The 18,491-nt window shown below is 39.4% G+C and overlaps 1 protein-coding gene across 2 annotated transcripts in view; it reads right to left on the reverse strand.

The window, feature by feature from the left end:
* ST6GALNAC3 (ST6 N-acetylgalactosaminide alpha-2,6-sialyltransferase 3) overlaps nt 1-18,491 on the reverse strand; it is a 517,876-nt gene that overhangs the window by 290,280 nt on the left and 209,105 nt on the right. For both annotated transcript variants that reach the window (XM_036446244.2, XM_036446245.2), the window contains exon 2: nt 2,930-3,124. In XM_036446244.2, coding sequence (XP_036302137.1) covers nt 2,930-3,124 — 195 coding nt within the window. The remainder of the gene's footprint in view (nt 1-2,929; nt 3,125-18,491) is intronic.

Consider the following 18,491-nt stretch of genomic DNA (forward strand, 5'->3'; position numbering starts at 1 on the left):
ATGTCACTTCCAACTGGATATTTAGTGTGCAGTAATGTTTATTGGTGTCCCAGGAACTCACACTGCTCACAAACCATACATTTTTCTCAGAGTAACTGCTTTTCCTCACTTGTATGATAATAATTTCATTTCTTTTTATTCCTTTTTAGTTGTACCTCCTATGTATGCACCCAAGCAACATCCTTTAGTTTTGCCTCTTCCTCTGATCTATAAAGAAATTATATTGTGTGTATTCTTTTATTTTTGCACTAGAGGCCTATTGCACGAATTTGTGCGCCAGTGGGGTCTGGCTGGCCCAACCGGTTAGGGGCCAATTGGGCTAGGCTGGCCAGGAGCAGGGGATGCCAGAAGTTGGCGGATTTGCCCCCGCCTCTGATCTGGGTGGAGAAGGGGGAGATTGGGGACAGGGCCCACTGGGGTTAGGAGCCATAGGTGGTTGGCTGGCTGGCCATGCCCCCTAATTGAACTCCTGGTCGAATTCCCAGTTGTGGGGAACAATTTGCATATTAGCCTTTTATTATATAGGCTCTTTTACTCAAAACTATGTTTGTGTAAGACTTATTCATGTTGTCACATGAAGCTAGTTGCTTCATTTTTCATTGCTGTATAGTATTCTAGTGCATGTAGCACAATTTTAACCCACTCTCCTACTGATAGACATCTAGGTCATTCCCAGTTTCTTGTGATCATGAAAAATGCTGCAGTACCTGCTGTCCATGCATGCCATGTGAATATATCAATGACTGGAAATGCTGGGGCATGGGTTATGTATTAATAGATCTTCAACTTTATAGAATAATAGGGAGCTGTTTTTTCCAAATTGGTTGTTCCAGTTTATACTCCACCTACCAGTGTACAAGAGTTCTTTTTGTTCCACACTTTTACCAACACTTGGTATTATCAGATTCTTAATTTTTTGCCAATTTGATATTTAGTGTGCAGTATATGCTTTATTTTTCTCTTCTCATTGTGGTTTTAAGTTGCAAAACCCTGATTTCTAATGACCTGCCCTTAATTCAAATTCTTTAAAATTTAAATGCAAAGTTTGTTATTCTGGACTATGGTAGTTTAGTGTTTATTTATACTGAGAACTTCAAGTCATAACTGGTAAGTGTAAGAGAAGAAAAAAAAAACACACAAACAAACACCAAAAAACCTTCATTCATTGAACATCAGCTAGGAACTGGGCACCTCATGCACTTTGCCCTATTTAATCTTCAAAATAACTTTGCTAGTTGATATTGTTAGCCCTGTTTTCACTCAAGCCATGCCTGTGTGCTTTTGAAGCCTAAAAAAAAAAAAATCTTCTCTTCAGTAATTATGTTCCCTTCAAAAAAAAAAAAAAAATAGCTTCTGTAGGGTCAAAATAATGATTAATATCCTGTGGTAAAGTCATATTAAAAACTATACCAAAAGAATATTAAAAGTAGCTTAGCTAATATGACCAATTTAATAACAGCCTCTACACATCAGTTTTTCCCTTAACACTTCAAAATCCAATCCATTAATATTTAAACAAATGAAAGGGTCCTTAATTTGAGGTGGGATTTCCCTCCTGAGAGGAATTGGTGAAAAACTTCAGGCGTGTTTCATTTTCTGCCTGCGACAAGTCCTTGTGAAGTGGTTAACATGATCCAGTAGAGTTGTAGAATATTAATTGACAACCAGAAATAAAAGTAACAAAAACGAGAGTGAGACAAACTATTCTCTGAGATCATTTTTATACAGGTAATCAATTAATAGGACATGCAACAAATTTAAGCCACGGGCCCTTTTTTAAAAATTAATTTGAAACCATTTAAAGGATAAACATCAAGCAAGGCTCCTAAGAATTTATGTGTCATTAATGGTGCCTTTTTCTTTCTAACAATAAAATCTAATAAATAGCTTGTGAATCCTGCAGATACAGAAACCATTTTTAAAAAATGAAATTAACCAGATGCAAAGACTCAGGTATGATATTGCCTACAAAAGAGAATGTACGAAGCCAGCTCTCACCTCCACCCTGGATGTTAAGAATAACTCAGAACACGAGTAGCATTCTGTATGTAACTTTCCTCTCTAGCATCTTTATAAAATGACCCTTCAATGGGATCGGATCCAAATCTCTTCTCTGGGATGTAGACACACTGATGACTTGTACCTTTGTTACCAACAACTTCAAATGTGGACTTTGCACTCATGAATATTAACCTCACATTCACCCCACTACATAGAAACAAACAGAGATAACACTTTTATTAATCACTTCCAGGCACTTCTCACATTTTATGAGGTTCATTACTTTTTCCTTCACTCCACGGTACAAATCCTTGCTTGCGAAAGTGCTAGTCTAGTGTGCACTTCCCAGCTGTCAATATGCCTCCAGTCTCTTCTGTACCACCAATTGGCCACAAAGACTTGAAGGTTCAGGGATTACAGGATTTAAAGGATTTTAAGCCCTTTAAATTTGAAAACTTTTTAAATACCATTTTCTCTGCAGCCATGGAGAATTTTAAAATCAGCTTGCCCTTTTTCTAGCTCCAGGTTTCAGAATTAGTGTTTTCAAAAGTATAAATGCTTTTCTGCAATTCAACAAAGAGCTGTCCTCAAACAGTTGACCTCCAGGAAATAAAACCAGCTACTTTGCTAGCTGGTCACTGCTTACCAGAGGCAATAAATGGCAAGATGTGTATGTTATGCCACAAACCACCAGGAAAACAGGTAATTGCTTCCTCAACTCCACAGGAAGCCAGTGAATCAGAAGGGGCGGCAGACTTTAGACGTGTGTCTGTAACTGTCTAAGAAGGAGAATACAGAAAATGTCAGGGGCCCAAAGAAGCTCAGTGGGGCAGCAAAAGCCAGCTCAGTGATTCGAAACATCTTGCTCCTAAAGAAAATCTGTTACCATGGATACCCTCGAATCCCATATAACCCTCTGAGGTCTTACCTCTTGTGTCCTCACATTTATGTATCCATAGTGAGTTCGAAGGGGCCGCCTGTATGTGTAGGAGAATGGTATCCATTTTGTACCAGGTTGTCCAAAGCAGTTTAGCAGCAATGGGAAATTCACTTCATTTACAAGGCGCACAATCAGCAGGAAGAGAAACGCTGCTATGAAGCTCACTGCAATCACAGATTTTCTCTACAAAACATTTAAAAAGAGAGAGAAGGAATGAATGACTTTCAACCAAAAGCAGTTACAGAGATTCCTTTATTGCTCTCCCTTTCTCCTTCAAGGGTATCAAAGGATGCTGTCATTTAGGATATTTTTATCTGGAAACAGAAAATAATTATTTGGTGACTAGGCTGCCTTAGTGTGCTAAGCCTCTGAGAATAAGCAAAGCAGCTTTCTTGGGTTATCTTTCCATTCCATTCCTACCCTTTCTTACCTGTCTATCTTCCTTGACAACTCTTATTCAATTTTCAAGTCCAAAAGAGACATTCCCAACCATGGGAAGCCCTTATTAACTACTCAGCTTCCTCCCCACCCTCATCTCTTCATCCCCAATATATTTACCCTATAGAAGAAGTCCTACTACTCCCATACTTTGAAGGCACTCCTATTGCATACTTTTCATTGTGCAATTATTTCTGTGACTTTTCCTCCATGTAATTGTGAGTTCCTGGAGAACTGGGATATACTATATCATGCTGATCTCTGTATTCAAGTACCTTATATACTATACTAATAGACCCCCAATAAACAATTGAGTGAATGAATGGATGGGTAGGTTTTTTGCATTCTTACAAAGTCCCACTATCAATCATTATCCTGTGCTATCAGGTATGCACAAGTAAGACTTGAAAAGCTAACAATAGGGCAGGAACAAAATGCATGCCAAGCAGCATACGAATACCCCCCAAAATGGAACAGGAGCAGGAGCACTTGCATCTCATTGGGGAAAGCAGAGATGTATTTGATCCTGAGCTTAATGAAATATCCTCCAGGGCTTTCTAGGAGGAAGGAACAGATCAAAGAGGCAAGGAAGCATGGGGTTATTCCTAACCACATGCCACTTTGGTTTTACTGGGACACAGAGAAATAGAAAATGCTGGAAACACAAATGGTAACTCTAGGGACTGCCTTGGATACCAAGCTGAGAAGTCCACTGGATTTGCTAGATGACAGCAAACTAAAGGAGGCTTCTGTTTAATTTTTTAAGGTGACTGTTATAAGTTATCATCAAACCTCAGTATTTAAGATGCTTTGAGCAGGAAGAGACTAAAAGCTGGAGCTACTTAGGAGGTTATTCCAATTAGCTAGGATATAAGTAATGAGAGATGGAAAACTAGAGCAGTGGCAAGGGGGATAAAAAAAAAGTAGAAAAAGACATAAGAAACTCAATGTAGGCAAAAGGCAGAGAACTGGTTACTGGTTGGGTAAAATTGGCAGATAGAAAATTCAGAGATGCCCAATATTTTGAGTCTCGTGAACTGTAATAATACTAGTTATTTCAGTGGAGATCACAGCGGGTAGAGCCAAAACTGATACAATAAGAAGACAGAGCCCTGGGCTTTTTTCTAAGACCTAGTGTTCAGGGCCTGGTTGGTGATCTGAATGGAAATGTCAAGGAGTCAGGCTAAGGTCAAGATTGGAACAGCTCTGCCTTCAAATGCAGGGTGAAGACACACAAACTGTTCCTCCATGAAGTTGGGCTTGGCCCCTGATTCTTCCTCAAACTTAAGGGAAACCAAATATCTTTCTGGGAATGACTAAATATTTTTGAGTTTGTTGCTGTGGTTCTTGCTTACCACTTTTTGGTGTAATCAGTTTCTTTTTGCTCTTCACAAAATGTCACAAAAGGAGAAAAGAAATCCAAAGCTAGCCCCTTATCCTCTCTGGGTCCACGGTCATAAACCCTCACAAATCAGAGACACCCAAAGGGAGTCTTTGCTCTTATTCGGCCTCTGTAATTTATAAAAATTCTATCCCTCTGTCTAACCAGCCTAATTTTTCAATCACCTGACATTCCCTTGAGTTCTGCCTCTTCAAAACCCCTTATCTCACCGCTAACTACCACAGCCTTACCTCATTTAACCTTCTAATCATGAAAACCCATATCCTTCCAATCATGAAAACCCATATTAATTTGCCCCTCTGTAGAAGCATTATGTCCACAACATTGCAATGTGTCAAGGTAACAGCTTAAATGAGGTGATGGATCTTATAAGTTAAAGGGACATAGACCAGAACAGATGGCTAAATAAAAGCAGAGGCCAGTCACCCATTAAGTAAACAGGTAAGAACTCTTTTTACCACCATCTGGTAGCTTGTTGCAAACAGCAGCTTGCTCTGAAGGAGACCCAGATGGGATTTGTACCTTTGTCTAGTCCAGAGCCCAGCACAGCTCTGGTTCTCTTGGTTGTAACGCTGCATTGTATGGCTGGGTGTCTGGGGACAAAGGTGTGGATAGTAACATGTACATTAGAAGAAAATAAACCATTTTTGCAAGAAACTACAATATGGAATGAAATCATAGTAGTAAAAGCTTGCACCCTAGTAATACATGTCTGCCTCCCATGTCCTATAAAAGGGAAACAAGTGGTAAGCACAGAGAGGATGAGGCAAGCAAATAGAGAGTGGAAGCCAGCCATCATTTCCTCTTGAGGTTAAGTCATAGTGGGTAGAGGTGTTCCTTTCATAGCTCAGCCTTCCAGCTCATTATCTGTTGTGTTGTCTGGACTTGGTTCTTTACTTCTTTTCATGCTTCCACATTCCTGTTTAACATGAAAATATCTCCATGGTGCTGATATAAAATCTCCCTGAAATTTCACCCGAAAAGGTATAACTTGGCAAGAAAACAGACTTAACCTGAATGTGCATTCTTGCAGTAGTCATGCTGTGAGGTCATGACCTTGAGCTTCAGGAATTAAGACAAAACCACAGATAAGCCTTTTTGAAATCTATACATACCAGAATGTAATGAGTGTGTGTGTGTGTGTGTGTGTGTGTGTGTGTGTGTGTGTGTGTGTTTGGGAAGTAACAAAATACTGATATGCACAATTTATATGAATGCATTTACTCCTTCAAGTCACAATTGCTTATTAAGTTCATGTACTGTACAGACTTGCTGAGGAATAGAAAAACAGAAATAAGCCTCAAAAGACAGATCATACTTACAGAGTCACAACCTAGTGCAGCTGGCAAGTAAACAGGAAAAATATAACACCACGTTTTACAGGAGGTGACAGAGTTATGCTCAGGGTGCTGTGCAACTCAGAAGCAGTGGGGGTTGGGTAGTGCAGGAAAAAATCAGGGAATACTTGCCTGGAAAGGTGGTATTCAAATGGAGTCCTGAAGAATGAGAAGGGGTTAGACAAGTGAAGATGGAAGGGCATTCCAAGCAGAGGGAACAGCACAGGCTAAGGCACAGAATTTTGAAAGGCCTTCATTTGGTCTGAAAGTCATTTGATAATAAGAATATGTAGATTGTATATGGTAGGAGGTAATACTAGGTAAGTAAACATGATTCGATCATAAAACAAACAATAGACAAATACATTAACTTGGATGAAATAATCTTTCTTATCTATGTTACATTAGGGTAATTAGAATAATAAAAGGATAAATGTATAAGAGTGCCATGTTTTAGAATTCTTCACTTTCCAACCATGTGCAAATATGTTAATCACTTCATTTCATTGGAAACTGCCATGTAACATACCATAGTGCCCTGCTTCCAATTGTTTGACTTACATTTATTCACTCAGTGGCTTCTTTCTAGTCTACCAACAATCAATCAGTAAATTAGAAGATGTTGCCTGTTTATGTGTATTATATTCTAACAATTTGCTTATGGAAGTGATCACTGCTGCCTGTATTGAAGTAATCAGAGTATCCCCTAGATTCAACAACCAACAATCAGATAAGCAAAAACAACAGTAAGGACTTGTCAAGTTTATAATGTAGAAGATAGGTCAACAAACTTTTGTAGCACAAAAAGCTGACATAAATTCCTTAAGCTGGTCCCCTAACATCAGAAGCATGGACATTCAATGACACCATATGTAGAAAATGCAGAGGATAGTTTTGTACCCATAGTGAGCACTCAAAAACCAGACATTATTATTATAATATGACCACAAATTATCAGAGCTTTGGTGGACAGAACAAATCTGTCCAGCCTATGTAAATGGATGACAAGTACATAGAGATATCTTTTTCTCAAATATTCCAGGCAACTGCAAAACCTTTAACTATTCAGTGCAACTTATCCACACAAGCTCTAAGAGAGTGTCCCTGTGCCCAAACAGATCTGGTGAGTTGCTTTAGGGAAAGCTTTCTCCTTCTGTTCTTATTTTGGGCAAGTCAGATGGGGCCTTTAACAGCTGAGACATTTAGAGTTTAGTCCCCTCTGTCCCTCTGTGCTGCAAAAATATGCGTCAAAAACATGGCATTCTAGTTGCTTGCTCTTTAGAGTTGGAATATCATTTATCAGACTTATAGCAGAAATACTTATTTTGAAATAAAACCCACAGAGAATTCATGATTTAGAGAGAAAACAATTGCAGGAATGTGGACCTAGCAAATTTGGAAGCTATATTTATATCTGTAGATGTATTTTTTTCTACCACAGAGCTAGCCTTTAACCGCAATGTCTTTAACTATCAATTTAGTCAGTTGTTAGATTTTGTTTTGTTTCTGTTTTATAAATAATAAACATCAGTATAAAGGTTTATTTATTTATTTAAATAGTATTACTAAATGACTGAAGTAGCTTCTTACTAGGATAAAAATAATGCATACTTTTATCCATATGCTTTCATTTATCCAATAATAAATATAAAAGAAAATGTCAATTGTATTATTTGCATGAGGGCTTAATCACCTCACACATTGATGAGCCCCTACCCATTACCTATTTGTGACCTTATCAAATACAAATTATTCCCCATATAAAAAGTTGTGTAATCAATGTTATTCTGCCTTATGCCACTGGTTAAGCTTCAAGTCTGGTTCTCCATAAATGCAATAAAGCTACTTTCCATTTGTACATGATAAATCAACAAGGCTCAGATTATATAAATGAAGTCTTTATTTGTTTTGTTTTGTTTCAGCTATTGAATCAACAAACAGTGTAGATCCTGCTTATTAAACTATACTGAACCATGGGGAAACTCTCACTCATTTGTTAAGGGATAAGAAAAGGAGTATAATAAAAGTTAGACAGTCCTAGATTGGTGGAGCCCATTCAGAAGCTTGTGAAGGCCAGCCTTACGCAGCATAGTTGGTGATAGAATTATTGAGGTCATCAAGAAGAGAGTAGTGAATGTCTAACAACATCAACATGGGAGGATAAACAGCATTTCAGAATCCAGGAAGCAGGAAAAGAAATAGATTTTTGAGACCCTAGCTGGTTTGGCCTAGTGGATAGAGTGTAAGTCTGTGGACTGAAGGGTCCAGGGTTTGATTCCAATCAAGGGCACGCGGCCGGGCTGCGGGCTCAATCCCCAGTAGGGGACATGCAAGAGGTAGCCAATCAATGAATCATTGATGTTTCTAACTCCCTCTCTTCCTCTCCCTTTCTCTCTGAAATCAATAAAACAATATTTTTTTAAAAAAAGAAATAGATTTTGAGAGCAGACTTTAAAGAAGGCAGGCAAAATGGAGCTGGAAAGGCAAGTAAGTGATATGATTATGGAAAGTCTTACATATCTTGCCATGATCTACAGGATCAGATTTGATTTTGGAAAGCTCACGCTGGAAATGGTGTAGGCAAGGGATGGGGGAGGGGTGGAAAGAGCATTTTGGATGGAGGGGGTGACAAGAGCAAGAATGACCACTTCATCAAATATCACTAGCGGACATTAAATGAGATTGGCCTTTCTTCTCCCAATAGGGGCACTAGGAATAAAGTCTACACAGAGTGTGTGTATGTAAATAATCATCATAGTCTTAACAGAAAACATTTCAGTGTTATCAGGTGGAGAAATACTTCTGTAATTCCCATTTTCCAAAGACCCATCCCTCCAAAAAGAGAGAGATATAAAAAGATTGAGTGACTTGCCCAAGGTCATAGAGCAAGGACACAGTAAAGACAGGTATTGAACTCAGATACTCTGACTCTGAAGCCTGTGTTCTAGTCACTGAGTTAACTAAGTTGTTGTTACAATGGAATTGGTCTTATAAAACTGCTTCATAAATTTTAAAAACTGGTACTAGCCCTGAATTGAATTTTGTAATACTTCTTGTCAATAAACAAAATACTTAATTCATAGGGAAAATTAAGAGGCTGATCTGAAAATTAAGAGGCTGATCTAACTCCGTATTTTTCGGTCCGTATTTTTCGGACCATAAGACGCTCCAGACCATAAGACGCACCAGTTTTTAGAGAAGGGAAATGAAGAAAAAAAGTTTCTGAAACAAATAGTGTCCTAAAATATTTTATGTGCATTAAAACCCAAAATCACAGTCATAAACACATGTAATCAACCCTGTAAAGTAAACAGCAGCATTTAGAACCATTTTAGAGCCGGGCAAGCACACAGAGACCACACAGAGCCGGGCAAGTAAAAAACTTTTTTTTAAAAGTATATGTGTAGGCTATATTTGGACCATAAGATGCAGGGACTTTTTCCCCCCACTTTTGGGGGGGAAAAAAGTGCGTCTTATGGTCCGAAAAATACGGTACTTCCATTTGGTTCAAAATCAGTAACTTGTGGGCAAATTTAATTCATTTTGCCTAAATCTGGCTCTATTCCCAGTACCAAAAAGATAACTACTGGGTACCATTGGTTAGCACTCAGGGAAAATAATGCAATTATTTTTCCACTTCTGCTAGAAAACATTAGGAGCCTTTGTCAATCAATAGTGTGGTATCTTAGTGCAGGCAGTTCTTAAGAACCAATGTGATAGAACGGGTATGTCTTCCATTCTCATCCCCACAATTTTATGATCCTTTTATTCCATGAGGATGCAGCTAAACTCAAAATATTGATGATTTAAAAAAAAAAAAAAAAAAAAGAGGAGAAGAAAAAGGTTAAAAGTAGTAGAACACCATCAATATGGTGACCCATGTTAAGAATTTGGAGCCCACATCAACATGTCATTTTCAGACTTGGGTATAATCTAGTAAGGATTTACAAACCCAACAAACAAAAACCAAGGAAATAGAGTTCTCATGGGCATAAGTGTCATAAATTATTCCATGCAAAAAGCCAGGCCTAGCGAAAAGTTACCAGTGCCAAATTTCCCTCAGGAATATTTTTCCCCAACAGTGATTTCCAATAGCTGCAAAACTATAGAGAAGTTCAAGTAAACACAAGCATTATGTGTTTGTCAGATGATACGATAAGAAATCCCACTGAACTCTCTAACACCTGTTTGAAAAGCAAAATGAAAAATGTTTTTAATATACCTGCACATTTTTCTTATTTCATTTGAAAGGATTTAGGTTTTTCTGGCCAGATTTGACTTTTAAGCCACTACATTATCAAATGAGACAATCATGGCTACATTCACTGAGTCTGTTTCATTTTGTAAAATTACATAAAAGCAGTTCTATCTCATTTTGCCACTACACCTTAACCGAATTACTTCAGTATATGTCCTTTCAGATAGCAGATGGGAATCAAAGCTCTTCAGAAACCCAAGACAGAATTAAAGATTGATATTGCATAGCTGGTATGAAGAGTCTAGAAAGAAGATTTTCAGTGTGGCTGTACAGACAGACAGAGAAAAAATGTAATCCAAATGGTTGGTTCTCATGAGGAGACCACCAAAGATGGGGGCAGATGGCCCTAGAGTTATTCCTTTTTTGCATTAGATATTTGTACTACAAGAAGGAATATGTTCCAGTCCCCCTGCTGTCCTCTCTCTGTGCCCCTACCATTTCATTGAGAAAAGAGAGATAGTAACTAACCAAGGACAAGGAAAGTACTTAGGGAATCAGAGTAGGCACTTTTGTTGTATTCTCAACCACTTCACCTTCATTGGCCTTATTTGGTTTCTGCAAACATTTGCTGTCATCTTTCACTATTAAAGAAGTAAGTTTGTCTCTTATATTCCAACTAGTCGCCCGGTACATAAATCAGTGCACATTGAAAGTAAATTAATTAGAAGAAATGTTTTAATATTGCTATTCGCCCTTTCTCTACAATAGAAGTGTCAACCAAATTCATGATCAACACTGACAGATCGAAACATACATGTGCAATTGGTGCCAGCGAGAGCTTTATATGTATCACGCATACACGAGTCAACATAGCCTTTTATATATATAAAATAAACTTGCTTAATTAGACCAGCTTTTCTGATTTAGCTATTACTATTGTAGCAGATTATTACACTAGACCACACAGAGCGAACAAAGGGTAAAATATGTAACTGCAGCAGTGTTTGACTATTCTGTGTAGTGAGAAAACCTAAAGTAATTTTGAAGGTCCACCGTTTCTCAATTATTTTCAGTTGAGTTAAGTTTCTAAGCTTTCTAAATCTCCATTTTCTGGCTAATCAAAAGAAAATAGGATTCCACCAAGTCTCCTATCTACTTACTCCAGGACTTCTGTGATGATCAAATGAGATGAGGCACAGAAAAATAATTCACAGACATTTGGTTAAAGTGTAAAATGTTTCCACCTGGCTATAAAACAAGTCGTGTTCCTGGGCTGAAGAAACTTGAAGGAGGCTAGTCACTAGGGAGAGGAAGTTGGGCATTGCTATGTGACGTCATTACCCAGCACCACAGCCACCATTTCCAGGCTGCACTTTGCACCATGAGGTCTCGGCAGCTATTTGGTAGGGTTTGGGCAGAGCCTGTGTCCTACTTGGGGGAAGCTGAATGTTGCTTTATGGGCACCAGGTCTGCAGTGCCCTTTCTCTGAAAAATGGCCAGTATGCATCACGGCAGCTCCTGCATTGAGCATCTGCCCTCTGGTGGTCAATGTGTGTCATAGCAACCAGTCAGACAGCATATTAGCCTTTTAAGTAGAGTCTTACTTTGGAGGTATTCAAGACACTGAAGTGGAGGGTAAAATTCTGGTGATTTTAAAGTCATCGGGGCCCTAGGGAGTCCCTCGTAGAGGTTATTAGGAGCATGATGAGAATGACAACAATGAGGATGATTGTGATGACACCAACTGGAACCTCTTATTTTTCTGTGAATCCACCTGACATTCATCAAACAGCATTTATCTTTTCAAGTGCATTCAGATCTATCACCTCACATGATTTTCCCTATAAGTAAGAAGGGAAGGCTTTTTCCTGGAGTCTCATCTTTCATCTCTCTTTTCATGCCCTCAGTGCTTCAAACTGGACTTCTCACCATTCTCCAAAGCCGTTTTTTGGTGACTTTGTCCAGGCTGATCCTCACTGGTGCCCTGCTATTTTTGACTGTCCCTATCTGTACAAGTTCAAATACGACCCAGCTCAAATAATGTTTCCTCCCTAAAGTCTTCTCTTCCTCCCTGGCTTTTTGTTCATGGAGGAGAAGGTGAGGTGAGGTAGGGTGGGTGAAGAAGAAAAATTGAGGAAAGGAGTAAGGAAGAGAGGGAGAGGGAGGAAAAGATTCCCCTATAATTTTATCTTTAAATTTTTCTTAAGTACGTGAACAGAGTCTGAGAATTCTCTCTCCTACGGGAGCATCAAACACAGTGTTTTGAATTTAGAAGATAGTAAGTAAATACTGGTAAAAGACATGAGAAAAATAAAGAAGAGAAAGAAGAAGGGATAGAGGAATTATAACTTACTGTCTCCTAAATATATGCAATAAATTATCCCCCCAAATTCAGATTAGGATCATTAGAAAAAAATAATTTTTCATTAAGGGGAAAACCTGCATATATTCTTTTCTTGTTTCCTCTTAATATATTTCCCTTGGAGATTTGATGTAGGTGTGTTGGCAGGTGGGGGAAGAGAAATAAGATGGGAAGACAAATTGAAGTAAGAAGAATTTGAGTTTTGGTTGAACTGGACTTTTCACTGAGAATTGCTTTGAAGTTCCTGACAGAATGTGTAGATCTGAATGGTAGCAGACCTGCTTAGAGCAACATCTTTATATAACACATAATGAAAACACAAGAATTCATATATTTTAGAAAACCAGCTTTTGTCTGAGGATAACACTTAAGGCAAGAATCCCGCATCAGGGAATGAAAAGTGGATAACAAAAGGATCTCTATTCTTCTAACAAAAACAATGGCCCATTTTCTGAGCTGTGTGCTCAGCAAATATCAGGTACTATGACCAGTACCTTCCAGGAATGACAACGGATTGCCAGCAGCAGCCTGTCTGTAGACTCAGAGTGGTCGAACTGCACTGAATGAGTTAATACATGTGAACGTCGGCACAGGTTCCTGCTTAATAACCTCTTGGTGCCTCTGTTTTCTTACCTGAAATTGGGGCAGCAATAGTACCTATCTAATATGACTGCTAGAGGCTTAAATGTGTTGCTGCATATTAGTATAAAGAGCCTTAAAACACTGCCCAGCAAAGGGAATGTGCCCTGTAAATGTTAAATTTATTGTTACAGTATTTCATCAAACCTAAGATATATCAATTGTTAGTCACACCATTACTCTAAGTAGGATAAGAATGACAACATGGAGAATCTCGATAATAAGAAACCTCTGCAAAAAGCTAAGACACCAAAATGGTATTCCCCTAAAGTTAGAATATTATAGAAATAAAGCGTGCATGCAGAAAGAAAGGCACAGCAAGAAGAAAGAAAGGGAAAAGAATCTCTCCTGAGAATTTAAACCGCCTGCAGGTGCTCAAGCAGACCTTTGATATAAGCTCATACTACCAGTATGGTTTAAGAATAACTCAGTAGGATGTGAGGGCGATCTGGCTGCGACATCTGTTACCCCATTGATCGCCAGGGTTGATTCGGCTGATCTGGCTGGCTAGGTGGTGTCCCCCTCCTCCCTCACCGATCCATGTGCGTCCCTCCCGAAGCTGCGCACTCGGTCGAAGAGGACGACTTTCCCCCAAGAGGAGAGGACCGGTCTTCGGTCAAGGGTATACAAGTAGCTGCGCTCCTCTGCTAGAACCTCCAAACAAGCTCTCAAGAATAACTCAGTAAATAATTCAATTTGAAGTGGTCTCTGGGTGGTAATGTCTTCATTGAAAACACACACACACACACACACACACACACACACACACACACAAATCCTATCTGGGAGAATTTAACTTTATTTCAGGTTAATAACAACTGCAAAGTGGTATTGAAAGGAGAAAAAAAATGGGAAAACATTTGAAAATCAATAAAATATGGTGGTGGTGTCATCATAGCACTAATCCTTGTCATGTTCTTCATCATCATCATCATCATCATCATCATTATCATTATCCTAGGAAACAAAGAGAATTGGGCCTTGACTATTTTAAATATCTTTCCTCATCCTTTACCCTAAAGAAAGCATAACCACAAGCCCATAAAGAAAAGTTGACAAGGAGTCCTGGAGTTGCCCAGGACACTGGATTCACTAACATAAAAATTTGGGGATTTATCTTCTGGTTGAGATTATACAAATGAAACAAAAAAAAAACCCTTCTCCTTTTAACATGTTTAGACACCTTGTATACATAAGCATATGGACCCCATCCCCAGGCCAGATATCAACTGTGGCACCTCCCAGCCTCTCTCTAAGGAACAGACACTGTTCTCTTGTAGGTCAAAGTTGAGCTTTAGCAGAGGAACGCTTACATATTAAAGAGTCTTTTGCTGAACACAAGCAGAGGTTTGCCAGAGCACAGGTCTTATGGTGGTAATAAATAGTATTGTGCCAAGAACACTTGAATTTCTAAGTAAAACCATTTTCCTATAAATTCTGGATTTAATATTGCATTGACAGTAATCTGAATTGCTCAGGCTACATAAAGCATATTAGCTTATTACTTACTTGAGGCCCTGTGCATGAAATTCATGCATAGGGGTAGAGGGTCCCTCAGCCCAGCCTGCAATGATGCCAGCATCCTGCATGCCCCAGCCAGCCTCTGGCCAGGGGCCCACCTGCCTGCCCTCCCTCCCTCCATGGGCCGGGGTACGCAGGATGCTGGGGCTTGTTGCTGGGGTGATGCCGCCAGTGTCCAGCACCCCGACTGCTATGGGCACCACCATCTTTTATGATGGAGTGATGGTTAATTTGCATATCACCCTTTTATTAGATAGGATAATCTCTGTGCTGGAATAGCAAAGGCAGAATGATCTCCACCGTTAAGCAGGAGCCTAGAAATGCATGCACTGGCCAAAACCGGTTTGGCTCAGTGGATAGAGCATCGGCCTAAGGACTGAAGGGTCCCAGGTTTGATTCCAGTCAAGGGCATATACCTTGGTTGCGGGCACATCCCCAGCGGAGGGTGTGCAGGAAGCAGCTGATTGATGTTGTTCTCTCATTGATGTTTCTAACTCTCTCTCTCTCTCTCTCTCTCTCTCTCTCTCTCTCTCTCTCTCTCTCTCTTTCTCCTCCTTCCTCTCTGTAAAAAAAATCAATTAAATATGTTTAAAAAAGAAGAAATGCATGCACTGGACTTGTCCTGGTATCAGTGAGTCTACAATATGTTTTTATCATAACCAGATAAGTTAGTGCTATTTTTCTAACAACCTACTAGCCAACTCTATTCGGATGGCTACTCCAATTCAATAGTCCAAACCCAAGTTACTGATATCCCCTTCTCTAACCCAGTTTTCCTCACCAATACTGACCCCTTGATAACTACCATGAAAGTTACTCTGGCAACTCAACAACTGAGATCTTAGTTCTACTTAGTAGCTATATGATCTTGAGTATCTTAAATTTTTGTCCATGTACCTCATCTGCAAAATGAGTGTCATTATGAAAATCAAATAATGAGATAGCACCCTAGCTTAGTGCCTAGCACAAAGGTCATTAATTTCCTTCTTTTCTCCACATAGCAGGTCCCTTCCACAAGCGATTGTTCCTTCCAGAAATGTCTTTTTCTTTCCTTTCTCTGTCAGGAAAACTGTTCCTTATTCTTCAAGACTAAACCCAAACATCGTCTCTATGGTCTTGACCCACCAGGAAGAGTTGAGAGCACTTAGTCCTGAGGCATACTTCACATCATGTCATAACTACTTGATTGCCAATCAGCCTTCATCATTCAGCCAAATTCATACTGCTGCACATTGCTGATCAACGACAGCACCACTTCCCCGAGTCTGGGAGCGATTTCAACACCTTTCAACACAATGCTCCAGGCAGTAGTGGTACGAATCAGCGCAACCTGGCATATTATCCCCCTAGCGCAAAACAGGTAACAGCTTGAGGCCAAAGGCTAGGTCTTGATAAATCTTATAACCCATGTGACCATGTGGAAGACTGTTATCCTTTTTAGCCCAGTGCAATGGAATGTTTTTAGGATCCTAGCTGGCTCTCAAATCTAAGACTCTGTAGTGATGACCCAGGGACCCTGACTGGCCAGAGCAGGCGTCATTACAAGGCAGGCTGGCAGCACAGCTGTGTATGTGGTTCCCACTCAGGGCACAGGCCCATATCTTGTCACAGAGTTAGACATGCCTTCAGACACTCACAAATTGAGCCCAGTGTCTACAAAATTGAAATAGAAGTGGGTGAGAATTTGTGATCTTTCAACTTGGTAGATAGCAGCTGCCACTTACTAAAGCCTACCCAATTGTAGCTATTTTGCACCTGCTGTGAAAAACTTTGCAGCAAAAGTTATTTCCTTTTTAACCCTGTCTAAAAGGAAGAGTCCATATTTTTTTTCACCCCGTTGTACAGAATGGGATCAAGTTCAATCTCCCTTGTGTATATGGACACTGATGGGTTAACACAGCTGGTCAAACCACTTCCACTAAGCCGTGGCACTCACAATAGGAATATCAAATGCCCACTGAGTTAGTTTGTTGAAAACCTGAAATAAAAGCCATGGCAGTCCGAAATTTTCCATTTGTATGCATATTTCTTAGACTAAGAAAACAAAATCTGTTTTTGTTTCCTACATGCGGCTGCATAAAAATGAAGATTTCTCTGAAGATTATTTGCTCATTCTATAAGCCCAATATTCAGATTTAATCAGCAACCATTATCATAAAAATATACACAAAGATAGTTCCAGGGGAAGAAGTACTAATAAATAGTTGTGGCAAAATAAAAGCCATTTCCCCAAACTTTAGAAATACATTCAGTGGACGGGAAGGTACACTTGTGCTAAATCTTGACATTTCAACTACAAATCTATGCTCTGGTGCCCAAGACCCAGCCTAGGTGGGCATTCTTCTGTAGAATTGGAACTGAACCTCCCCTGCATATCATTCACTGTTTCAATGGCTGACTTAATATCTCTTTCCCTGCTAGACCGTGAGCTCCTAAAAAAAAAAATAATAATAATAGAAACTCTGTTTTAGTCACCAATGTTTCTCCATTGGCAAAAGCAGCCAAGCCAGAAGCCTCAAGTACACAAACCTTGAAAACACATAAGGAACCTGCAAACAGCTTTGGAGCCCCGAGCGAGCACAGCATGGCTCATCTCCTTTAACTGTGCACCCACTGGCCTAACTCAGCACCAAGGGCAAGGCCACAGACCTCCACACTCTCGTTGATTCTCAAGCACCGAGCCACCGATTCGTAAGATGCTGCTTAGAAAACACGTAATTACTCTTCACTTTCAAACAATATTTGCTGAATTTTCTGGGTGGTTTTCCAAAGCACAACGTTGGCCGATTGTCTTAGCACAGTTTGACATTTTCCTGCATTACGTTCTTTTTAGACAGTATTTTGCAAACCAGACTTTGCTCCTGATTTTTAACAAAGCCTTTTGTTCTGGAGCAAAATAGATAAGCAGTTCAGCAAGGCAGGGCAACTTTTATCTGCAAAAAAAAAAAAATCTGCTTTTCAGCAGGGCAGTCAAAACGAGCAAAACAGAGGCAAACACATGCAATATTTCCCAAATGTGAATTGTGATTCTTTCCTCCTGTGGGAGGTGTGGGTGGCAAGATAGTTTATTCCCAGGTGGCACTGATAGCAAGTACTGAATACTTCTAAATATATCACTTTTATTGCCTTTTACAGTGAATGACTGTGAGAGAAAAAAATACTTTTGTAAGAATTCAAAATCAAAATAACCTAGGATCTTTTAAAATCCACCTCAAGACAAAGAAAAACTGAAGAAAACAAAAAATTCTGTTCTGCTAAGGATACCAAATACCACCCCCACTGAGAGAGGGCACCTTTTCAGAAAAGGAGACATTATCAAATATTTATGTGACTTTCAGGGAAAAACAGTAAGTGTTCTACTTGGGGTTCAGGCACTCTGAGCTCTGTTCCTGCTGCTTTGGAAGTTGCCATTTAAATGGACAAAATTTGCCCTGGGGTACTTTGCCTGTTACATTAGCTCTTCCTGGGACTTGGTTTGAGATGGCATACTTCACCAGAAATCTCACCTCTTCATTGTCCATCAATCATAAAGATTCTTGTTCAATATATATCATGTCTTATTTTTTTCAGATACATTTTTGGTAAAGTTTCTGTTCTTTCCACTCAATCAAAAATTCCACAAACAAAGGTAAGTTTGTCTTAACCACTTTAAG

This window comes from Pipistrellus kuhlii, unplaced genomic scaffold (assembly GCF_014108245.1).
Source record: "Pipistrellus kuhlii isolate mPipKuh1 unplaced genomic scaffold, mPipKuh1.p scaffold_m20_p_2, whole genome shotgun sequence".
NCBI lineage: Eukaryota > Metazoa > Chordata > Mammalia > Chiroptera > Vespertilionidae > Pipistrellus > Pipistrellus kuhlii.